The 24,622-nt window shown below is 33.2% G+C and overlaps 3 protein-coding genes across 12 annotated transcripts in view; 1 reads left to right on the top strand and 2 right to left on the bottom strand.

Annotated features, from left to right (window-relative positions):
• The first annotated feature begins 647 nt into the window (after positions 1–647).
• LOC129918508 (uncharacterized) lies at positions 648–4,833 on the top strand. Of its 2 annotated transcripts, XR_008772967.1 has the most exons (5): positions 648–883; positions 944–1,231; positions 4,160–4,280; positions 4,336–4,644; positions 4,704–4,833. XR_008772967.1 is itself a non-coding variant. In XM_055999100.1 (4 exons), the coding sequence occupies exons 1-4, from the start codon at positions 692–694 to the stop codon at positions 4,395–4,397; spliced, it is 663 nt and encodes a 220-aa protein (XP_055855075.1). In that variant the 5' UTR covers positions 648–691; the 3' UTR covers positions 4,398–4,833. The 2 variants fall into 2 exon arrangements, 1 of the variants encoding a protein (XP_055855075.1); XM_055999100.1 differs by having other exon boundaries at positions 4,336–4,833.
• On the bottom strand, positions 4,549–5,256 carry LOC129918509 (single-stranded DNA-binding protein, mitochondrial). The gene is made up of 4 exons (XM_055999101.1): positions 5,148–5,256; positions 5,018–5,087; positions 4,843–4,951; positions 4,549–4,777 (listed from the first exon to the last, which is right to left on the bottom strand). Exons 1-4 carry the CDS (start codon positions 5,172–5,174, stop codon positions 4,549–4,551), a joined length of 435 nt encoding a protein of 144 aa, XP_055855076.1. The 5' UTR covers positions 5,175–5,256.
• A 12,791-nt stretch (positions 5,257–18,047) lies between these two features.
• Positions 18,048–24,622, bottom strand: part of LOC129920042 (transcription factor mef2A) — a 90,073-nt gene continuing 83,498 nt past the window's right edge. For 4 of the 9 annotated variants that reach the window (XR_008773174.1, XR_008773176.1, XR_008773179.1 and 1 more), the window contains one exon: positions 21,518–21,630. Coding sequence is in view for 3 of the 9 variants with exons in the window: in XM_056001194.1 (XP_055857169.1) it covers positions 18,934–21,630 (2,697 nt within the window). In the remaining 6 variants the exon portion in view is untranslated. Of the gene's footprint in view, positions 21,631–24,622 lie in introns of all 9 variants that reach the window. The other 5 variants (XM_056001194.1, XM_056001195.1, XM_056001196.1 and 2 more) reach the window with 3 other exon arrangements.

Genomic DNA, 24,622 nt, shown 5'->3' with positions numbered 1-24,622 from the left:
CAACCAAATTCATAACATCTGTAAAAAAAGGAAACATCATTACTTACATATGTAAAATACTTTATAATAAGATTGTAGAAAAAAGTTCTTTATTTTTTTGACAAATCTATACGCATGAGGATTTTCAAAAATCAACATTGAACAAAGATTTATATCCAAGCACCACGATTTAGGGAAAAAGAACCTAATATACTTAATCAAAATTCCATCCACAGTTGGATACTAATAATCATTTACACCTACCCCTTTATTTCTTCCAATGGACGAATCTCATTTTCTACAAATATAGGTTAATATTTTTGATGCAGTCTTAATATACGAAATCAAAATATTCCATGATGCATTTGCATGAAATAACAGCATCCTTAAAAATAAAAACACTAACTTTTCCGAATTTTTTTTTTTCAGTTCATACAAATTTTTTCCTACGCCTGTTATCATTGTTTTCTTCAAAAAATGAACCATTTTTGTCTTGTCACATACACAAAAGTCTGCCTTACTACATCATTGATCATTACGCGCTTGTAAATGATCATCTTATAATAACATCGTCTACCTTTTTTCGCTCGCAACTATACCTAAAGCATTTCTAGCTCCCATAAAAATTTCTCTCAAAAGCACTTTGAATTTGTTTATTTTCAAAATTTTTCATTCGTTTTTAAAATTACGTCCGAAACCAAAATTTAAAAAAATGGCAAAATTCCTTGGTGTCATATCAAACCACTACCCACATCCTTCCGACGATTTCGTTCTAGAATTCACAGACCTCGATATGTTGGCAAATTTTCTCTTCCATGAAACTCAAAATCTATTTTACGAATTTCAACGAAAATCCGAATTCATCACCGAACAAGAAATGAATTTAACACAAAATTTAAACAAAGTACCAATATCAACTCATATTCTAGTGATGCATACTTAAATAACTTCCATTTAATTCTAGATATCAGAAATCTACAATTTCAACCATTTACTTCACACAAAATCCCATGAAATTGAACAAGAAGTCGACAAAATCAGTTATTGTTTGAATGAGTTGGATAAGACTATAAATTGCTTGGAAACTGTCCCAACAAACTTTGTTGCTTGTAAATGTACATCAAATGCAAAACGAAATTTAATTCTTGAGAAACTAGTAAAACTCTCTGAAGATTGTATGAAAATTGATGAACAAGTGGAACAAGTTAAAAAGGAAGAGAATTGTTCTTCTGTAAGAGGTCCCTGTGATTTGGTAAGTTTTTGGAACTTTAGAACAAAACAATTGAGCAGTTTTTTTGAAAGTGATATAAGTCCACTTTTGGGAAAAATTGAGTTTATGGTATGTAGGTTAAGAAAGATTATTTCATCCTCTTTTTATGTTATTAATTAATTAATCACAGATAATGCTTACTAAATTTTTTTTATATTGCCATTTATTCTTTTGATAGTTTAACTGACGGTTGAAAACTCAGGGCTAAATACAGGGTGTCCCATAGTCACCGCCCCAAATGAAAACCATGGATTCCTGAGGTCATTTTAAGTCGAAAAACTTAAGAGGTAATTTTCTCGTTTTCGTCCCGTTTTCGAGTTACCACGATTTTTATGATTTTTTCTCTTTTGTCCTTTAACTGGCCTTATCTTTGCCAAACTACGTTTGATTAAAAAGATTTTTTTTGCAACCAATCAAGAATTTATTGCAGTTTAAGTTTGTATCAAAACTTTTTTTTCTGCGGACAACCGTTTCTCCACAATTTTGCATCAAACACAATTTTCTTCGTTTTTTAAGTTGTTTTTTACACTTTCATATCATTTAAGTCAAAAAAACACGTTAATGAGTATACATTTTTTGTGCTTTTTATTAAAGCCCATTCATTAAAGCCCATTCATTTAAATTAATTTTGTATTGAAAAATTATTTTTTTTTTAATTCACTCAGTTTGTTTATTTTTTTTAATTACTTTCAGTAGCCTTTTTTATAAAATAAAACCTATTTTTTTTTATGAAAATAAACTGGGGTTTAATAAAAAGCACAAAAAATTAATACTAATTAACGTGTTTTTTTGACTTAAATGATATGAAAGTGTAAAAAACAACTTAAAAAACGAAGAAAATTGTGTTTGATGCAAAATTGTGGAGAAACGGTTGTCCGCAGAAAAAAAAGTTTTGAGACGAACTTAAATTGCAATAAATTCTTGATTGGATGCAAAAAAAATCTTTCAAATCAAACGTAGTTTGGCAAAGATAAGGCCAGTTAAAGGACAAGAGAGCAAAAATCATAAAAACCGTGGTAACTGGAAAACGGGACGAAAACGAGAAAATGACCTCTCAAGTTTTTCGACTTAAAATGACCTCAGGAATTCATGGTTTTCATTTGGGGCGGTGACTGTGGGACACCCTGTATATAAATCAGTTCCTAATAAACTTTATTGTTCATAAAAATTAGTTGTTTTTAATTTATTTCTACTTTTAACACTTAAAAAATCCAATTATAGTAAAACAAATTCTGTACAAAATTATGTATTTATTATTATTTTTAAAATTAATGAAAGTGATATAATTCCATTTGGGGGTTAAAAACCGTTTACTTTCTTAAAGAATTTTGATAAATTTAATTGCATATTAAAATTTAACATTTTAATGGCCAGTTTCATAAAGCCCTTTTAAATACTTATCAGGCTTTTACGTCCTAAAATGACGTTTATTCCATACAAAAAACGTCATTTAAAAATTTAAAAGCCTTTAAATGTTTATCGGCCATAAGAGCGCCCTCACATTACAGACTGTCTATCGGCCGATAGTTTAGTCGGGTTGGGCTCCTAATGTGCGCACAGGCAGCCGTGTAGGCAATTGTATAGCAAAACAAACTTTTTTTTTATCAAGCAAAATTTTTGATCGGCCGATAGTGTTTTAGTGTGCGCGTTTTAATAAATTTTCACTTTGATTAAGAGACCGACTAAACCGTCGACCGGTAGAAAGATTGTAGTGTGCAGGGGCTCTAAAAATCTAAAGTGTATCACCTGAATTCCCTAACATTTAGCTATATTTTTAAAAACTTAAAAATGCAAACCCTTAAATACCTCTAAACATGAAAATATGGACTTATACCACTTTCAAATACAACGGCTCAATTATTTCTATCTTCGTGACCTTTTTATCAATATATTGAATCCTAAGCGGATTTTAGGTCGTTATTGAATATTCTTAAATTACTGTCTTAATTACGTTTCAAACGTGTTTACCTTCTTCGTCAGGGGCCCTATTTTGTAAAACGATTATCGTTGAAACTACTTCGTTTTCTTTGAAATGCGACTACGTATTACGATAATCGTTTTATTTCAACGATACTCGTTAATCTTTACGACTGCCAACGAAAACTTTCGTTTTCGTTTAGCTGTCATAATATTATTGCGTTTGCTGGTAGAATACAAGTGAGCCTAAAAAAAATATTTTTTTCGGTCTAGTTTGGCCAAACGACTTTCTCGTTTTACATAATCGCTCTTTGTCGTGACTATCGTTTACTTCAGCATCGTTGACTTGCCGCTCATTTCGTATTACGTAATAGACCCCCAGGATTAGTATGCTATCTATTTAATTTTAGAGTTTTCTTAGTGATTTTTGATTTTGGATGCTTTTTTCAATTTCAAATGTTTCAAAATTCTAAATTCAAAAGCGCAAAATTTTACATGATTTAGTAAAATGCTAATTTTATTACATAAGTATTTTACTAAGGTAAAATTAATTCTGCTCTTTGGTTTAGTAACTTACTAAAATGACTAGCATTTTACTAATGCCAAATTCCTTTCAACCACTTGCAGTCGCTACTAAAATCTCTACTAAAGTCGATACTTTTTGGCTGGTTAAGGAATTAAAAAAGGTAGCGATCTTTTTTTTTTAATTTATATTTGTGTTCAAGTGATCGATGAAAAACAAAAGAATATACAAAACTTCATATTAAGGAAAAAGTAGCGACTGCAAGTGGAATGTAGATCGAATTTTTCATTGAAATTCGACATAGGTAAACAAAAATTTTGCGCCAGTCTTGAAAAAGACGTTTTAAATCTTCGAAATTTTAAAATATCAAAAACCATCAAAACTTTGACAGTAATTTAAGACTACCGAAAGCCCGCTTAGGATTTATTATATTTTGGAACAAGACTTCATTTAAATTTAATTTTCCTCAGACGAAAAATCTTCTTCCATTTCTCGACTTGCATACAAGAATCTTAGAGAACATCGAACAAAAAGTGGATAAAGTCACGGACCAACTAAAGGAAGTCGACGGATTATTTATCAATGCCAATAGTAACAAGCCCTCCCAAATGAGAAAAACTAAACCTAACTTTACTTCCCTTTGCAGAAAGAAGTATCGGCGCTTGTTACCACAAACCAATACATGACTTAACCTCTTCCACTTGCTAAGAAATCAAATATACCAAACAAAAAAAGAAAACTCCAATTTATAAGAAAAAAACTTACATATTATTTCAATGACATAACAAAACACTTTTTTAATGCGAAATGGAATCAACAATTGTGAAAAGTAGGAAGCATCCAGGAAACTCCAGTTCCTTTAACTCTGGTTTTGGTTCTCTCTAAAGAAGACAATATCATCGGCAATGATACTCGTACTCGGTCTTTGCGCGCCTGATTGGTCTGTAATTTCTCCGTAAGTTATCCTTCCCTGAATCAAAGTGCGTTGGCCTTTTTTAAGGTATTCCATAACAGTTTCTCGAAGAGCTGGCTTAAAGACAACAACACGATGCCAATCGGTGCGTTGTGCCCAATCGCCACTTTCATATCTTTAAATTCCCCCAAAAAGAAATTTAATAAAAAAATAGAAATGATGTAAATTTAAGTCACTTACTTGTAATTGTTGTGTGTTGCCACAGAAAATGTGACAACGGGATGTTCTTTGTTGCCTTTGAGTTGGGGATCGGCACCAACACGTCCCAAAAGAGTGACTGTATTTATAGCTACAGAAAAAAACAGACATTCCATTTATCTTATTGGATAACTCTTCAATTCACTTTGGAACTTACTTTTTTCAACTTTTGGTGGTCCATTGGCAAAACATCTGGAAACAACGTTTCTAACCACAGAAGGTGTAAACTGAAATTGAGTTGCATTTTATGTCAATATTAAGTATATTTGATTAATTAAATAATTTACCATTTTAGTCGATGTTATTAAATGCATTTTGAGGATGAAAAGTTATTAAATAAAAATGCCGGGTAGAAAAATATAAAAATCACGATGTGATGTAGAATGCAGACAGTCGGTTATGATTTGTGGAATTTATTTGAAATGTCAAAATGGAGAATGACATTTGAGTGTGGATGGTAGGCGAGTTCATATTCGCTGCAGAATTTTGCTTTTAGCAAGGACATGAACCATTTTTTTTGACGAAACGGTTCGATTTGTAATGCCATCTGTCAATGATAGTTGGAAACGAAACGGTACAATTTTAATGAAGTTGCTTTTCATATCCGGTAGAACTTTAAGGAGCAAGTAACAAATTTAAAATTATTTTAAAAGTCTTCCCAACTAGCACAACAGCTTCTATAAATTGAGATCTCGCAGGTACTACTTTTTATACAGCTTGTATTGAGCTGGCTTCGGAATTTAATTGCTTATAGAAGTTCGAACTTGTTTAACATCTTCTAATAAGTTGTTTAAATACTGTTAAAGAAACTTAAACGAAAAAAGCTTGTTTTCGGAAAAGTCTGCTTAATGAATTTATAGAAGCTTTACAGAAATTACCCAGTTTAGTATTTGGTTTTTGGTTTTGATATTGAATAATCTAGCTGGGAAACTTTTTAGTTTTGACATTGAATAATTTAGCTCGGACATTTTTTGTTTTGACATTTCTGCTATTTGAACTGAATAAGTTCTTGACTTCATTAATGAATATACTCGGATGGCCGAGTGGGTTGAGTGGCGGACTCCCACCAAGTAGGTACGAAGTTCGATTCCTGGGTGTGGTAAAAAAATTATATACTTTTAAGATTATTATCAATAGATATACTAAAAACTAATGGAAAAAATATATAACATTGTATATATATTCTTATAGTACTCTCATGAAGTAGAATTTTCTGTTTTGCGTCGCCACCGCTGGGATCGCTAGTTTATTTTATGTTTGAACCTTATGCAGAAAATTGAAGTGCAGATCTACCAAAAGATGTCGCTAAGGTATTTTCATGGATTGATAGTACTATAGAAATATATATACAATGTATATAATTTCAGATCAAAAGATAAAATTCATGGTTTGAAATCAAATAAAAACCAGTTTAAAAAAAAATTCTTTTTTGTTTTTGTAGTTGTTTTTTTAATTTCGATAAGACATGTATTAAAGGGCTATACAAGTTCTTCCGAAGCTATCTGTCAAATCTCAAAGCTTCGGAAAAGCTTCGGTAAAGCTTCGTTTAAACTTCTTATAGAGGGTCAAACTTGTATAACGTTCTCCTTTTTCCATGCCCAACAACCTTACTAAAGTTTAAAAGAAGCTGAAATATAGCTTTTGTAATATCTTAACCGAAGCTGAAATGTTAGTTGGGAAGGTCTGTTTGGTTTCTTTTTGAACAAAAATATTAAACCTGTCAAATTTTAAGGAATGGGGATGGAATCCTCTCAAAAAATTGAGCAAAAGTACCCAAACTCTTATAGACAAAATTTTCTGCTTTTTTTAACACCAACAAATGTTAACAATAACACCGATAAACAAAGAAAAATATAAAAACCACTTTGTATTATTTTTTTTTATTATTTTTTTTCATAAAACATTAATTTATTTTGAGTATTAGACCACTAAAACGTAACATTTTGTTTTGTTTATGTTGTGCGACAAGAACAAATGAAGAAAAATAGAGAAAAGCACTCTTTTGACAGATTTCTGATTTTTGTCCGAAGAAATTTTTCGGGCAAAAATTCGCAAGAAGGGAATTTGTTTTCCCTCCCATGGCCATCTTTTTTGTGAAAAACTACAAAGTTTCAGAGAATCCAAACAGGGATTGGGTTAAAAATATTGAAAAAATAGAAATATTTCTGTTTAAGGCAGTACCCAAACAGACCTGTTATTTCATTTGGTATGACAGCCATTTAAAACCCCTATGAAATATAACGAACAAATGTTAAGCACTGCAAAGTGCTGCCAACCATTCAACTTAAGTAATTTTTTTTAACTTTGATCTTTAAGCCTAGTACGCAGCTGAAGCGAAACGAAATTTTCCATACAAAAATAGCACAACGAAATTTTGAACCAAATTTATTTTTTTTTTTTGTTTTTGAACTTTTTCATTTGTATTTTTGTTATTTTGACTTTAACATGGTATTTTTTTTAACATGTTCGCTGTTCGGAGACTTTAATTTGTTTCGCTTCAGCTACGTATTAGGATTATCTTCTTAAAGTTAGCATTAGGTGTGTTTTCTATTACCACCGGTCTTAACTGGACAAAAAAAACGCAGTCGGGGCTAAGGAATTTACATGTTAAATGCAACAACACTTTAGCCCCTTGGGCTTAGCTGTTAAGCCCGGAGAATTCTCTGGGCTTAACTTTTTCAACAGATTTAAATATGTTTTACCAACTCAACTTGTTCGTAAATTGTTTAGAATTTGTTTAAAAACATCAAAAGTGATGTTTGGAAGGACAATTATTATTTTAAACATTTATTTAATAGTTAGTTGAACTTTTTTTTTTCAAAAACACACAAGAAACCCCAAAAGCGAAAAATATGACAACTTTATATTTTTTTGTGTCAGCTGATTTCGGAACATTTAGTATGCAGTGCTGCCAATTTTTCTCGCTAAGCCCCGAAGCGTTTTTTTTAACCAGTTAAGCCCGGTGGTAATAAAAAACACACCTATTATGAAAAAAGAGTATAACCCAGAAATACTATTGATATATTCCAACCCCCAGGTCAGAACTTTTTTCTCTGTGTACCCAAAAAATACCCTCTGACAACCAAAAAAACAAAGTGCTGACCTGGGAAAAGCGACTTTAGGTGTGTTTTTTTGTTTATCTATATAGATTTTGTGCAAAAAAACGACATCGAGATTTTTGAAATCAAAACAATTTACGTGTTAAAAACAACAAAAACTTTATCTGTATAGATTTTTGAAAAATCCAGATAATTATCCAGATTTTACTTTCTCTCGATAAAAACAGTAGTGCCAAGGTACTTTATTTGTTGTGTTCATACAAAAATATCTGAAAATATTAACAAAAAAAAAAAAAAGCGGAGAAAACGAGGTTTGAAAAAAACTCTCATAGAAAAAAATAATCAAAAATTTGTTTGACATGGTTGCATTGAAATGTTAATATCTAGAGATATACGCAATGCACTTTTCAGATAAAAGTCTTAAATGGATCATGATAAGATTGTTGTTGTTAAATATATATACAATGATGGCCATATGAAAATTTTTGTTTGCATCCAACATGGATGTAATGGCCTTCCCACTTCGGAGTTAAAATAAAAAAAAACAAAAGCAACATTTTTGACAGACAGCTGCCAAAGTATATGTACAGTGGTGCCAAATGTTTGCATGGATTTCAAAAATCCCGATGTCGTTTTTTTGCACAAAATCTATATAGATAAACAAAAAAACACACCTTATGTTAGTAATTTGAATCCAAAGTCGACAATAATATTCAATGCAAAACCGTACCTATTGTTTGTTTTTTTTTCTCAAAAAAAAAAAAAAAAAAAATATTATGGAAAAATGCCAATGCCCCTGTTTTTTTTTCTTTTTTTCTTTAAGTCATAACTTCAATTACCTAAAAAGTAAAAAAGTGGGAAATTTACAAAAGTAAAATTTTTTTTATTTCTTTCTAGCGCTATTTGCTTTTGGAAAAAAACTACAAAAATTGTTATTTAAACCAAACAATAAGCTTTTTGCATCATTATTTTTAATTTTTGGTCGGAAAAACAGTCACGAAATGAGTTTGAAAATTTTAACTTTTTGACTTTTTGCAAACTTTTTCACTATCTTAGGTCAATGAAGTTAGGCCTTAAGATGCAATTTTGTATTGCGATAGTGACGTTGTTATAATAGAATTGTTCGCAAAAATGACTACTATTACGATACGAAATCTGTCTGAGTCTGAGCTCTCCAAAAATACAATGTGTTTACATCATCGTTAAATACAGAAAGTATTGACTTTCTGACTGCAACGAATTTATAAATAAGGCTGAAATCAGTGCGAATTAGATTGGAAATATCCGGTGCATAGAAATTCTTTATCATTCCATGTAATTTTGTATAACTATGCTAAGAATTCAAGCATTTATTTTTTATTATTGTATACTGTCAAAAAGCGAATTTATTATGACAACTTGTTAAGCACTTTACCCTCCTATAAGTCCAATCTAAGCATTACAAAATCGCCCTTTAGGTAAACGAGTATAAAAATTATACAAAATGGGGATAGCCAAGTCAGTAATTTGCATTTACTTTTGTATTACAAATTTTAGCCCCTAGACATATCACCCTTAAAATATTGAAAGAAAGAAAAAGACATCGGAGCTAACAAATTGTAAACGATATTGACTTAATCTTATGCAGCTAAACTGGTACAATTTTATTAAAACGGCCTTGATCTTTTGCATTGCAATGACAAAAAAAAATTAAAGCAAATTAACTTCGAGCGACATAAGGAAACTTATTCATGTCCCTGTCTATGCAAAAAAAACTTTGAATGTTCACATTCACAACCAACATCTTTCACTAAGTAAGGTCATTGTCCTGCTTTCATCATCCACTTGGAATGTATAAATCATAGAGCCAACTATTTGCATCTGCTACACCTCCAAATTCAACTCCTTAACACCTTGACCCAAATTCCGGAAACACCAAAACTTAGTAGACAGTCTGACTATGGCAATACATATATCCATAATAATAACAAAAAATCACGAAGCCATTCTCCTATCTCTCCTACTCCCTCACCACCATCAACCCCCCTCCCATTCCCCCCCCAAAAAAAAAACAACCCATCTGTCTTTATAGTAATGGAAAAAATTGAAGGCAAAAACTTGGACTCGAAAACTTTAGCTGAAAGTAAAAACAAAAAATTCTTTCACCAACTTCCCGGCCATAACTTATTGTATAAGCAACCCAGAACATATACATAACAGAAACAGCATACAAAATAAAAAAAAAAAAACTTCAAATCAACATCATTACAAAAAAAGGCTCGTCTCAGTTCGAAATATAAAAGTACACCCTCTGTACCTCTCTGCCATAGTTCGCTACTGGTCCCCCCTTCTCACTTTCCATTCCCGACGAGGGTGATTGATTGCAAGGGAAACTTTTCAAGGGTAAGACTGCTGCGTATACAGTTCCCATTCTGTTTGTTCATGAATCCATGCCGAATACCGATATCCTGGCCTTTTACGATGAAGGCGACGTGCTATATAGCGAGATGAGAGATATTCTACTCTGGTGGTTGATTTAAGTCCTGTGACTTGTTATGCAGGGTATAATACCCGGTGTGTAGAAAACATTATTGTTATTATATACGTCGTACTTACACTCTGTGACGATTGATGAAGGTTGCAGTTTTTCGGAAACTTTTTTTACTCTCAAGTCAAGTTTTTACTCGTAGTTCACATAAGTCACTCTAGCTTTTTGACAGTTAAAAGTGATCTTAGCACAGCCTTAAAGCTCTTTAACGCTTTTCTGCAGTTCTGACAACTCAACTTTAGTGTAACTAAAATTTGACACCTGAACGCGATACTGTCGAAACTACAGAAAGGCTTTGGCTTTCGACGGTCTTTAAAGAAGTGTTGGATTCAGGCAAAGGTACATATTCAACTTGTTTTTTCTTTTGCAGATGTCATGCCCTCACCTTCAAGATTCTGGTAACACAATCTCTGTTGCTTTCTCGACTACTACGTGACTTAAGGGCCACGAAACTAGTCAAAAGTCAACGACATTAATACAATTTTACACCTGAACGTCGCGACGACAAAAAACGCTGTCGGCTTGGTACATGAGTGACATCTGTCACAGTTTCTGTCGTTTACTAATGTCGTTTTCTATTGACTTTTGAGATTTTTGTGTAAAATTCTCAGATTTTCCACTGCAAATAGAATATGAAATCTAGTTTTGTAATTGTGTGCGAAATCTGTGCGTATAAAACAAATAAAACAACAACAAATGTTCAGACAAATGTCAAACAGAGGAGTGTGTGTGAAAGTGCGTGTGTTTGTATGCGTGAATCTTGATAAAAATCCAGAATCAGATTCTTGAATCTCAGATTCATTTTTTTGTCATTTTTTTGAATCTCAAGACGCAAATAGATCATGAAATCTGAGATTTGTCCACTATTTCCCCTCTTCACCCCCCCTTTCAGCTGTCAAATTCACAAATCTCATTCTGAGATTCGTCAATAGAAAACGACATAACCACTTTCTACATTTCCCAAACATTTTCTATTTGACAGTTGTGTAGCGAATTTAATGCAGGTTGTCGGTCGTTTAAGGGCTTTCCCACAGAAACGCTTCTGTGGTGTTGCGTTGGTTGGAGAACTTTCCTAAGCTGCTCTGTTTTTTTTTTTTTTTTTTTTATTTAGAAAGGTTGTCTTAAGCCAACGAATACAACAGAAAATATTGCAAAACAGAATTTCGTATTTCCTACTCGAAGGTGTGCTAACTCAAATAAGTCCAAAACTTGAAAGCCTTTCTGAAAATGCCATTGAAAAATAGCTATTTGTCTTGTAAGTCATGTTTTACAGAAAATAATCTATTTATTTGATTTGATACAAAGTTAGCCATTTCAGTGACAGATTACTTGACAGTGTCAATCGTGTCATCTTCTGTCAAATATTTATGCTTCTCATTCTTTCAGCTTCACTTATTTTCTCTCATATCGTTTTTGTTTTCCAATTATGTTTTAAGTTACCAGCAACTTTCCTTCAACATATAATACTTGTTAACGGGGGAAAAACGTTGACAACTCTGTTCTGTCATTTTGACATTAACAGAAAAACTATCAATTTTGCTTTTATGAAGCTTAAAAGAAGCTTAATAGAAACTACATTAGCATCTGTAAGGTTTTATAGAAATACAATTGTTGGGAATGTTATATCTAGCTTAAAACTTAAACTGAAAAAATAACCGCAATCAAACAACTCGGAGAGTACCTATCTCTTTCACAGAAAAAAAAAAAAAAAACTGTCGTATTCACCAGGGACATCACTTGGCTTTTGTTGTGCGTTTCCCCTAAATTACTTAGAAGTTCCTGGCTGATTCTAACTTATACGCAAGGTACAAAGTTCTAGTCTACGCAAATGGATTGCAATTCAAATTGGAAAAGCTGTCACCGATCATGGTTTCTTATTCAGAGGGTAGATATTTTTGTTTATATTCTCTCAAAAAGGCCTCTACTAAGTTTAAACTTTGGAGCCCTTTTCAGTCAGCTTCTATACCCAGAGAGAGAGAAGAACCTTTGTGAAAAGTGACAATAAATGTTTATTGGGCACCGCATTCATTTTGCAAGGTTTGATGCGTGCAAATTGTTCACAACCCTTACAGAAAGAAAAACATACAACATGACCATAACCCAAAACCATAACCCACACCTGGCCATAGTCCAGGACAAGAAGGCAGGTGTTATAGCACTTTATGACAGCAGGCAGGCAGGCAGTCAGGCAGCTTTCTATGTCGGTGTGGTTATATAAAATTTGTTCAGTCGTTTTTCCTTTATTGAGCACTTGTAGCTCATTTTATCTGCTATACTTCTCCATCTCTGATGGACAATTTCTCTTCTCTTTCTCCAGGGAGATGACCCAGAATATGGACGGCTGTCATAGTCCATGGCTCAATGGTATACATACATACATAAATATATACCTCGTTACTCGTGCATACATACAAACACATTTCATACATATCAACCCAAAAAGCAATGGAAGTTTCGGGATAGAGGATATACAATACAATTGTTTGTATTATGCTGGATAAACTGACATGTTTGGAGCGAGTTGGGGGTGGTCGAAGGCGAACTATACCCAAAATGAACGGGAAAGAGAGATGTGTCAGGAAAGGAGGAGGCGTAATGTGCAATGTGTATGTATGATGGATTGTCTGTCTGTATATATATTGTGTGCCGGTGAATTAAATTGGTCAAAATGAAACAAACGGGTAGTAGGAGAAGTAGGAGATCATTGAATGGCGTTTATGGGGAGTTAGTTGGTTTTGTTCGGGTTTGGTTCGGGTTAATGGCAGAGGGATGGGGTTAGTTCATTTGGATGGAATATATTGAAGTGAGGAATGAGTTTAAGCACAAAATGTGTAGCAGTGTGCTTAAATTTGCAGCTATAGGCCTGGTTGATTGGAGTGCATATTTTGATTGAAATGATTTTAAGGCTTTAATATTAAAGGTTTGAATTTTTACATATTACTGCGTAATTTTGATATACATTTTCTTTTTTTTTTTGGTAATTATAACTTTTTTTATTTGTATTATTTTTAGTTGAAAGATTTATTTTTGGTATAGTTGGATTTTATTTATGTATCTATAAGTATATTTTTGAAATATTTGTTTAAAGTAAGTTTTTTTTTTTAATTCAAGGGAATAATTTACTTTTGATTCAAGGGAATAACCTCGAGTCACTTGAATTATAAAACTTCAACGTTTCGTTTGCCACAAAGAAACATTTTTTGTTTTGTTTTTTTAGGAAGTTAATCGAAATTTGCTTTGAAAGAACAGAAAGTAAGTGAGAATATTTGGAGATTTTTTTGTGAGCAAATTGCAAATTTTGAAAATAGGAGCGATTGAAAACAATAATAGTTGACCATTTAGGAATGAAAACTTTTTTTTGTTCTCCGATAAACATTTCACCAACCTTAGTTTTTTCGTTGTTTGCAAAATTAACCTTTATTGATAATTTGCTCTAAGCTAATATGTTGAGGAAAACTGAGAATAGAAACAATAACCGTGTTTCCAGTAAAAATTTAACACAGAGTTCAACAACAAAAACTAACTCGGAATTACTTAAACTTTTTTCTTTCAGTGAAAATAAGTTGGGATAAACGCTGCGCTGGAACAATTTGAAATTATGAAACATTTAAACAACAAAATCATGTCAGTTTTGCAGCGTTTTCGTGATTAAATTTTGCTTTATTTTGCAAAGTTCTCACGAAAAACAGAGCTTTTCTATTCTGTTTTTCAAAACTCTGCTTTTTTTATATTCTGTCTTTCAAAATTCTGCTTTTTAAAATTCTGCTTTTCAAAATTCTGCCATCATTTTTTTCAAGAAAACAATTCTGCTAATTCTGCTTCTTTTTCATAGCATATGCGTTTACTTAGCAAAAATACACCTCATTAATGTTTGGTACTTTCCTACCTAACTGCCTAGAAGACTGACTTTCTTATAGCTCACATCTGCATATATATCGTTGAAAAGTAATTAGAAACGATGTTATGTGATAGAGAATATTCCTTTTCATATTCAATTTTTTAATATTAATTTTTATTTGATTTATCACAAAAATTTCCAATTTTAAGCAATCTGAAGTAAGCTGCAAATTTTGCGAGATGATGATTTTACAAAATTCTGCAAAACATTAAAAAAGGGTTTGGAAAATGTTAAAAAGCGCGTGCTCGAAAAAATCACTTTCTAGTGATATTTTCGAATACCAACAATATTCAGTTATTTAAAAATGTAAAATTTTAATCATTCAAAAGTTTATACGGGAAAAGCCACCTTAAATAGATGTCAGTATGTTTTTTTCAAGCATATTCCATTATCTGATGTTTTTAGAAAAACAAAAAAGGCATTTTTAATACTATCACTTAAATTTCCTTATACACATACGCTTAATTAAATATTTAACATTAATGCCGTTTCCAATAATTCGAACATTTTTTATTCAGGGGTATAAGTTTTAGAGAAGATACATACAAGAAAAATTAAAGAACCTGTCTTGAAAAACCTATAATAGGTGTGTTTTTTTGTTTATCTATATAGATTTTGTGCAAAAAAACGACATCGAGATTTTTGAAATCCATGCAAACATTTGGCACCACTGTACATACACTTTGGCAGCTGTCTGTCAAAAATGTTGCTTTTGTTTTTTTTTTATTTTAACTCCGAAGTGGGAAGGCCATTACATCCATGTTGGATGCAAACAAAAATTTTCATATGGCCATGGCATCCATGTTGGATTCAAAAAAAAAATTTTTTTCACAAAAAACCAAAAATTATCTATATATTCTTAGCTACATTTTAAGACCATGACCATTAACATTAGTTGCGTCGTTCTTGTGTTATAAGCATTTGAAGGTAGCCATATTGAATTATTTTCGATTTTTTAAAAATCAAATGTGAAAACTTTTTTATTTTTATTTCTAATTTTTCGAAAAAACTTTGAAAAGTGCATTGCGTACATCTCGAGATATTAACATTTCAATGCAACCATGTCAAACAAATTTTTGATTATTTTTTTCTATGAGAGCTTTTTTCAAACCTTATTTTCTCCACTTTTTTTTTTTTTTTTGTTAATATTTTCAGATATTTGTGTATGAACACAACAAATAAAGTACCTTGGCACTACTGTTTTTATCGAGAGAAAGTAAAATCTGGATAATTATCTGGATTTTTCAAAAATCTATACAGATAAAGTTTTTGTTGTTTTTAACACGTAAATTGTTTTGATTTCAAAAATCTCGATGTCGTTTTTTGCACAAAATCTATATAGATAAACAAAAAAACACACCTAATAAATTTTAAGAAAATCCATTCGTTTGTTTGGGGGTTTAGTTATCTTATAAAACAATTTGTTAGTATTTTTGTGCGGAGTAATTCTTTTAAGTTTGATACCGAATTTCAAGTGAAAATATTCAAAATCGCCCTATCTACTTGAGCATGCTTGTATGTATTACACTTTAATATATGCCTAATAAAATACTAAAGTAGTTTTTTGTTACAACCTTTCTATCAATTAAAAAAATCCTAGGTTGCATGGCGACATGGCGATATAGCGACATGGCGACATAGCGACATAGCGAGATGGCGATATGGCGATATAGCGACAAGGTGAAATAGTGACATGTCGAGAAAGGCTTCTTTTGTCCATAAATAGAAGAAAATTTAACACAACTTTAACACACAAGCACTTCCGTGCTTTTTTCGTTTTTGAATTTATATTAATATTGTCTTTGAGGGAAATCTCGATAATTTGTTTTTTTAAGTTCTCGTAAGCATTTTGTCGACTTTGTCACATAAAACATTTTGTTTCACTCAATCTGTCCATTATTATTTTTTCTTCGTTCTTAATAGAGAGTTTTATATGCTCAGTTTAACTTACCATAGTCCATAGTTGCCTTTGATATCAATTAATTTAGCAACATGGTATACAGGGATATTATTCAGTCCTACTATGAGTTTGACGTGGAACATTTTTCACCGGAAATATTTTTGTTCGTCCAGAAATTTAAAAGCTATTGCCAGTTTTGGGAGGATTGAAATAACATTTTCGTCTAAAACTGGAGAATTTTCCTGATATTTTATGCATTGTTAATTTTCATACTGTTAATTAATTAACAAGAAAAACTCCAAATTCAAGTGAAAGGCAAGTTTTGAATAAGATATATGTATTTTTGAACCAAATATGATTCGCAAGACCTAATTATCTGAAGTTTTTTGGGAAGTTTTTTTTTTTAATGAAAACAATTTTGTGTGAGAACCACGAATATTGTGGAACTGAGTTTTACTAATCAAATATGATTCATGGACTTTTTAGAAAATGAACAAAACGAATTTTCTTAATCGAACATGTTTACTAAAGTTTTTCAGCTGGTCCAAAACCATTTTACGATCTAATTTTAATTAACACATTCATGAAATGCAAACCAAACTCGTGTTTATTACAGTTTTGAGTCTTTCCTAGATGGTAGAGTCCTTATATTAGAGATTTAAATGTCGTCGAGAATAATTTTCGGCAAATAATTTAATGTTTATGCTTATGTATGAAACGTGTAACTATTTTGTGTTTGTGATACCATTTAGAAATGCCTAAATGATGCCTCTTAGCTCATCAACTGTTCTTAAAATTTGCAATATTAATTGCAATTTCTTTCTTTTTTATATATTTATATCTAGGATCTGGTACATTTTAAGTATGTAGTTACCCTCACTAAATCGTTTTTATTTTTAGTTCAACCTTTGTCGGACCTCGTTTCTAAGCATTCATAAATCTTGGTTACCTCTAATTTTCAAGTCTCCTCGTGTTGCATTCGATATGGCATCCTTTTCTTAACCCTACATTCATTCTACTGTTAACTATATATTCCGTCAGCATGGATCATAGAGACAAGTTATTTTTGAATTTTTTTTCGAAAACTTCAGAAGAAACTTTTTTTTCTGATATCAAAAGCTTAGATAAGTTCTATGTTGAAACGGGTCACAAGAACAAAACGTTGATTTGAAAATCTTGGGTTGGTACTAGTTTGTAAAAGTAATGCTCAGTTGCGGTCTTTCCTCAGCTTAAAATATTCTAGTAGCCTTGACAAATAAACGTATTCACTGATCTACGTAGTAAATATTGAGCCAAATCTTTACAATCTTTATTCAGTGAAACCTCAAATTATGATGTTGTTGAACGATGACCAAAATTTTTGTAAATCGCTATCGCCAAATGATTCGACAAAAACCAATCTCTCCTCAAGCTCAAAAACAAACAGCAAAACCGCTCTAGACCCAAAAATTGAAATAAAAACAATGTTTGATTTTTAATTTGAAAAATAATAAATTGGATTTATTTTCTTTTGTTTTTTTACTTTTTGCTTGTATCTTTTTTGTTTTCTCAACTATTTTTTGTTTTTTTAATTTTTTCTGTAATATCAAATAAATATTTTTTTTTTAAATATAAAACTAGGTTTTGTTTTTATTTAAAATTTTTTGTTTATAAATAAAATACTAATTTTTCACTTATAATTTGATTTTTTTTTGTTTTTTTTATTTTAATAACATATCTCTCAATATAATGTCTTTAAATATAATATATCCTTTTTTGTTTTTTATTTTTTATTTAATACTAATATATTTATAATTAATATTTACAATTATTAAAAATTTAGCTATATCATCTTAATGGGCTTTTTTTATTAAGTTTTATTTTGTTCTATTTACAATGCTTTTTGCTTTAAATTGTTTTTGTTTTGTATAATTACAGACATAGTTTTTTAAGTTTTACATAAATTTTAATTGAAATTTGTTTTTATTTTTTTTTTGTTCTTCTTTTATTCTTCTTGTTTAGCATTTGTGTGTATTTTGTTTGTTGATAGAAAAAAGAGAATGGACTTTTAGTTTTTATTTTACATAATTATCTCTTGCAATCAAGTGAGGATATACAGACAAGATTTTGGAAATTTTTGTTTAAACTTAAAAATTATATTGCTATCGCATTTAAGTGAAAAAAAAAGGAATTCTTTTTTGTAGATAATACTCGTGATTAAATTTAGTTTTTTTTTATTAATACTTTTTCCATTAAAAAAAAGCAGAAGAAAGTTGTACAGAAAGACAATGCTAAACAGAAAAAAAATATCAATTTGAAGTTAAACTTCGTTAAAATCGAAGTTAACATCTTTTTTTATCATTTTTTTTTTTTGTTTTTTTAAGTTTTTCACAACCTGAGCAATATTACAATTTTTTTGTATTGATTGAACAATAGTTTTTATCATTTTTTGTTTGTGTTGAATGACAGTTGAGTTGCTGTCAAAAAATGGTTTTTCAGGTCACCGCAACAAATGTCAGCTGAACTTTATTATTTTTTGTAGAAACCATTTGGACTGACTTGTTCAGTTCAAAAGCTATATGTTTTTTTGTTTTCTTGCGCGAACTGGAACTCGCCGTTTGCATTGTGCATTATTGAACTTAGGCTTTAGGGCGGGCGGGTATGTGTTCATCATTTAGGTAACTTAAAAAGTTCAGTCTTACAACTGATACTAACTGCCAACCATTATATGTGCCGGATGTTCCAGTTCGTTGTCGTGGACGGACGAATATCGTGACGCACTCAATGCCGATACTGGTGAAACACTTTTAAACAAATCATCTGACGATAGTTTACATGACGGCACCAATTCGGTGAATTCAGACCCAAGGCCAAAATCCATATCTAGGAAACCATACTCCCAGGTTGAAGCAGCTGCTGCCGCCGCTGAGGCAAACGATGAAGCTGACGAAGATGTTAGAGAGTACGTTGACGATGATATCGTTGAGAGGGTGGTAAAAGTTGTGGGCGTACTACTCGATAATGGACTAGTCAAGGAGGACGATGTAGAGGACACTGAACCACTATTGTTATTGCTTTGCACTGAAGACGCCGTGAAAGTGCCGCTTATTGAAACCGACGATGAATTCAGTGAGACGGGCGTTGCCGCTGGCGGACTGGTTGATGATGTTGCAGGTGGCAGGATTGTAAATAAGTCGTTATTGTTCAGAGGATCTAGTGCCGATTGAGATGACAGGCTTAATACGGAACTCCAGTTAATGGAACGATTTGAGTCATCCTCACCATAGCCTGAGTCATTATCACTGGTTGTCGTTGTGTTTGAAACTGGCGTCACCGGTGTTGGTGAAACCGGACTTGGTATGGTTGGGAAGGGTGTTGCACGGCCAGACTGTGATTCCCGGAATGGGTAGTGATCGTAGGGATGCAATGAATCACCGCTGTTGCAATGCGGATGTTGAAGTTGTTGATGATGTTGTTGTTGTTGCTGTTGTTGTGGTTGCGGATGTTGTTGATGCGGATGCTGATGTGGCTGGTTGTGGAAAAGGCTAGATTTTGACATGGCATTCATGTAGGAGGACTGTTGTTGCGTACAGTCACCATTGCGGTTGTCAGCTGCTTGCTGTTGACTATGGAACTGGTTGTGTTGTTGTTGCTGCTGTTGTTGTTGCTGGTGTTGTATTTGGTGATAGTCAAGAGTTGTTACTCTCGCACAACCCATCGCTGGTGAATAATCACCATTAGCATTATTTGACTGCTGTTGATGTTGCAAGTTTTGCTGATGTTGCAAATGCTGTTGTTGCTGCTGTTGTTGTTGCTGTTGTTGGTGATGATGATGATGACTATTATGATGGTGGTGATGATGATTGCTACCATGATGTGGCACATGGTGATGCAGATGACTTTGATGCGGATGATGCGGGTGATTCAAATGATGTTGCTGCTGTTGCTGATGCATTTCCTTCGCTTCGGATTCAATCTCCCTATCAATGTATTTTAGTGTATTGCAAATAAGCACCGAACGGTATAGTGATTGCTCGGAAACCTGACGGAAGCGGGACAATTTGAACATGGACAGATTGCGAATCTTCAGTCGAACATCTTTGTAACAATTCTTATTCGTATTGCACCATGTGCCAGCACGACCATCACAGCATCGTTTCAATGGATGTCTAGTATCCATTCCATTGCTATTGCCATTTACACCATTAACCATGCTGCTAACACCATTTTGATTTGACAAGCTACTAAAGCTTGTCGGACTACAACCAAGTTCTAGATATGATTTGCCATTTTCAGCACATCGAATTGTCTGTTGCGGAGGTGGATAAGCTGCCTCTGGGGGCACATAAAATCCATTTTGACTTTGCGCCGCCGAATTGCCCCATTGTGGTGCAAATCCTGCGTTGGGCGCCATTCTTAAATGTTGATTACCTGTTCGCGAACAGTTTTGTTGTGGGAAGGGTTCGGAATAGTAGTTTGGTCTGGTATTATAACCATTGGCAGGAGAGTAGTTACGTTGCATAGCAGCTGGATTGCCTCCTGCTCCTGGGCCAGGGTTGCCACCTCCAGCAGGACCATTTGCACCATTATTTCCATTGCTTGCAGGTGGACATGGGTGATATCTCAATGGGCAATATGTTGGAATGATACTTTCCTCTTCTTCGTAGTCATCTTCGAAATCGTCATCATCATCGTCCATCTCATCGGTGCTTAAAAGTGTTGTGGCAAGTGTTGAACGTGTGGAAATACTACCCCATGGATCGCTAGGAACCGCAACCGCTTGCAACTTGGAGATACAATCTACTGGCTCTGAAGTATGCCATGGCTCACATGGCACTGCTGCCACAACTTCTAATTTTGCAATACTATCTTCACTTGCTGATGATGATGATGATAATGCTACTGAAGATGTTGCACAGTTTGATGTTGCTGTAGTAACCGGATTACCGTTGCTCGTCGTTGCAGCCGCTGTTGCTGGCATAGATGGAGCGTTGTTAAAAACTTTATTCTCATCACAGTTACCAGAGTTCTTGATTAAGTTGGCTCCAGTTGTTGTAGCTGCTCCTGGTCCTGCTGCAGCTCCAGCTACCGTTGCTGTTGTCGGTGCAGAGGAGCTATTACTATTCGTTGAAGAGGAATTTCCCAAGATAATTGTTGTTGCTGTTGTTGTTGGTGCTACTGTTGATGGTTCATTGTTGTAATTATTGCTACTAGTATTATTATTATTATGGTTTATCGTTGGTGTTGTAGTTGTTGTCGTCGTTTGTGCTGCTGCATTCGACGACCATCTGCTAGTCTTCACTGGTGGCGGACAATTAGTATAAGTATTAGCATCTTTACTATCAAATGTTATTTCATGTTTCCGCTTAGTAGCGGCTGTTGCTTGAAGACCCATTGCTGAATTAATCTGTAACATAATAGAGAAAATTACGATTAATACAAATTTGAATTTGAAAATGAAGAAACGGTTAAAAAAAGTCATGCCAAATTGCGCCAAAAATATTTAAATATAAAAAATAAATGCAAATTGTCGAAAGAAACAAAAAAAAAAGCTCGCTCTCACTTTCACTAGCAGCAGCATTTCACGAAAATAAATTATCAAGGGTGACATGCCACATGAAATATTTATTGATCCTCATTCTATACCTATACAAAATACACACACACACAATCATCCATTCATTCTCCCCCCTTTAGTCCCCAACTCCCCTAACACACCAATATACAAAAGTGCGAAATGTGTCTCGGTGTTTCTGCTGCTGTTGTTGTTTTTTTTTTTTGTTATTGGTGTGGTGTGTAAGATTTAATACATCTAATAAAAATAAATGAAGCAAGAATTTCCCGCCAGGCTTTTTTCCACCACAGACAATTCGTTTGGGAAAACGAAAATTGGAAGAAGGACTATAACATCGCTCCATCTCTCCAAGCAAGCTCCTTTACTCTACCTTATGTCGTCGTCGTACTTTAGATATACAATTTGATCCACAAGAGAGAATCAACGACAAAAAAATAAAAATAAAAATGAAAAAAAAAAAAAAAAAAAAATGTTATCAACGAAATGGATAAGACTCCAAAGACGAAGACGATGACGACCAAAGCAGGCAGGCAAGGCAGTGGGAGCAATGGCAGCTCCAGCACCAACCAACAAGAATATAAACGAGGCAAAAGCAAAAAAAAATATAATATCGAAGGAGACTTCAACCAAACCCTCCCTCCTTCCTCTGAATGAAAACGAAAATACGAAAAAGACAGGGTACTATATTCTTGGTATAAGTAAAGATTCTGAATTTAAGAAAGAAGGGTGGCAGCAAATGGGGATGAAAAAAGCATGAAAAAAAAAAATAACCAAGAGAAAATAAAGTAAGTTCCCTCTTCCTATCCCCATTTTTCTTATACTTTATTTTCTTATTTTATATATTTTTTTTTTGTGTCCTCGTTGAGTAAATTTTTTTTTTTTCTTTAATACCATCCACTCTCTGATATTCTTCTTCTTCTACCTACCTAAAGTACAAGTCGACTCAAAGCCTGAAGAGGCAGGGGACGACGAACCCATAATATCGTACAGAAGAGTAGAAAATAAGAAGACAGAAAAAAAAATATAACTCCCTTTCGAAAAAAACAACCCCATCTACTCTCACCATTTAAACATCTATACCATGAGCAATTCCGTCCTAAATCCAACAAAGCACCATCATCCTACACGATGGTTTGTGTCGTTGTCGTCGTAGTCATAGTCATCGTCGTCGTCGTCGTAGTCGACGAAGAACGACGACGTCGACGTTTGTTTCAACCCTCCATCTAGATTCGGTGAAAGGATCTACACCGAGGTCGTATTCTATCCACAGAGCACACAAATGTTCATTCCGAAATGGAAAAAAAAAAAAGAATAAAGAAAAAGTAGGGTGAGGCTGACACAAATCCCCCTTTCCAATTCCAAACCCGCCCGTCTATCTAATGCCTTAGCATTTTCATAAGAACGACAGTCATATACCGTCAGAATCCACAATGTAGAATGTGTACCCATGTGTCTCTCTATAGAGGGTAAAACGATAGTCGCCGACGATAAGGATGAGAACGAGAACGACGACGAAGAGTCATCGCATGTTATACCAAACCCGAACCCGAACCAAACCACTCTGCTATGGAAGGGAAGCACAGAACAGCCGAATGGAATAGGGCGCCGAGCTACGAAATACATTTACTAAATTGAAAGAGGGTTGGCAGCAATGCCAGTGTACAAACACAGGGCGAAAATACAACAAAAAAACACATACAACAACTTGAAATGGGACCAAAAAAAAAAATACGAAAGCGACAACGACGATGTAGAGGACTTCGACTATAGAACGTCGACGACGAGAACGACGACTACGACGTTTTATATTCACAGTACAGTTCTCGTTGCCAATAAGGGTGAGTTTTTCTTTTTCTACTTCAATCCCATCTCCAGTTCCATCCAAACAGCAGCAGGATGAAAAACTGAAGGCAACTCACTAAAAATAAAAATGAAAAAAAAAAAAAATAATAAAAAAAAAAAAAAAGGAAACACATTTCCCAACGCTATAGATATAATAAATACACACAGCTACGGGTGGGCTATGCTTGATAGGTTTAGGTAGAGAGATACACAAGGACTCTTTCTACGGCTGCCTTTCTTCCTTTAATACCACTCCGGATTTTAAGGGAAAAAGGCAAAAAATCTATACCTAGATAAAAATATACTATAGTAGGGAAGGTTTTTTTTTTTTTTTGTTCGTTGTCATCGTTAGTCGTTCTTCGTTCAAGTCGTGTCGAGTCCTTCTCTGGGTAGTTTTTTGCCTTTGCCTTTTTCTAGAAGAGAGAAAAATTGGAAATCCTTCTTCAGTTGGAGTGATTTTCTATAGAAACGACAATTCGTAGATATTTTCATTTTTTTTTTTTTTTTTTTTTGTATTTCATGGATCTTAAGAAAAGAAATAAGACAGGATGGGGTTTGGGACTTGGGCTTGTGCTCGGAGCTCGAGCATTAAGTCCCGTCATCATTTTCGAGCAAAGGTTGTTCTTTTTTTTTTTTCATTTCTTATATTTTGGCATATTCTCTGTTTTTCCTTAAGGTTGTTTGATTTTTTTTTTTTTTTTTTTTTTTTTTTTTTTTTTGCTCGAAGATCTTCTTCGACCCCATTCTACTCTAGAAGAAGCTAAGTGTGTACTGGCTTTTCTTTGTTGACTGGAAAAATTTTCATTCCATCTCAAACACATAGATAGATAGAGTAAAAGCTATACACTACACAACGATGGCTCATGTATATAATTTTTTTTTTTTTTTTTGATGTTGGGTGGGTGTGTTTTTTTTTTGTGTACGACAACGAAATACAGAAAAAAAAAAAGAAGTAGAAAGTTCAGAAGAATCCATCCATTCA

The sequence above is a fragment of the Episyrphus balteatus genome, chromosome 4 (genome assembly GCF_945859705.1).
Source record: "Episyrphus balteatus chromosome 4, idEpiBalt1.1, whole genome shotgun sequence".
Taxonomy (NCBI): Eukaryota; Metazoa; Arthropoda; class Insecta; order Diptera; family Syrphidae; genus Episyrphus; species Episyrphus balteatus.
The sequence above is the reverse complement of the archived record's forward strand: the minus strand, read 5'-3'. Positions and strand labels throughout refer to the sequence as shown.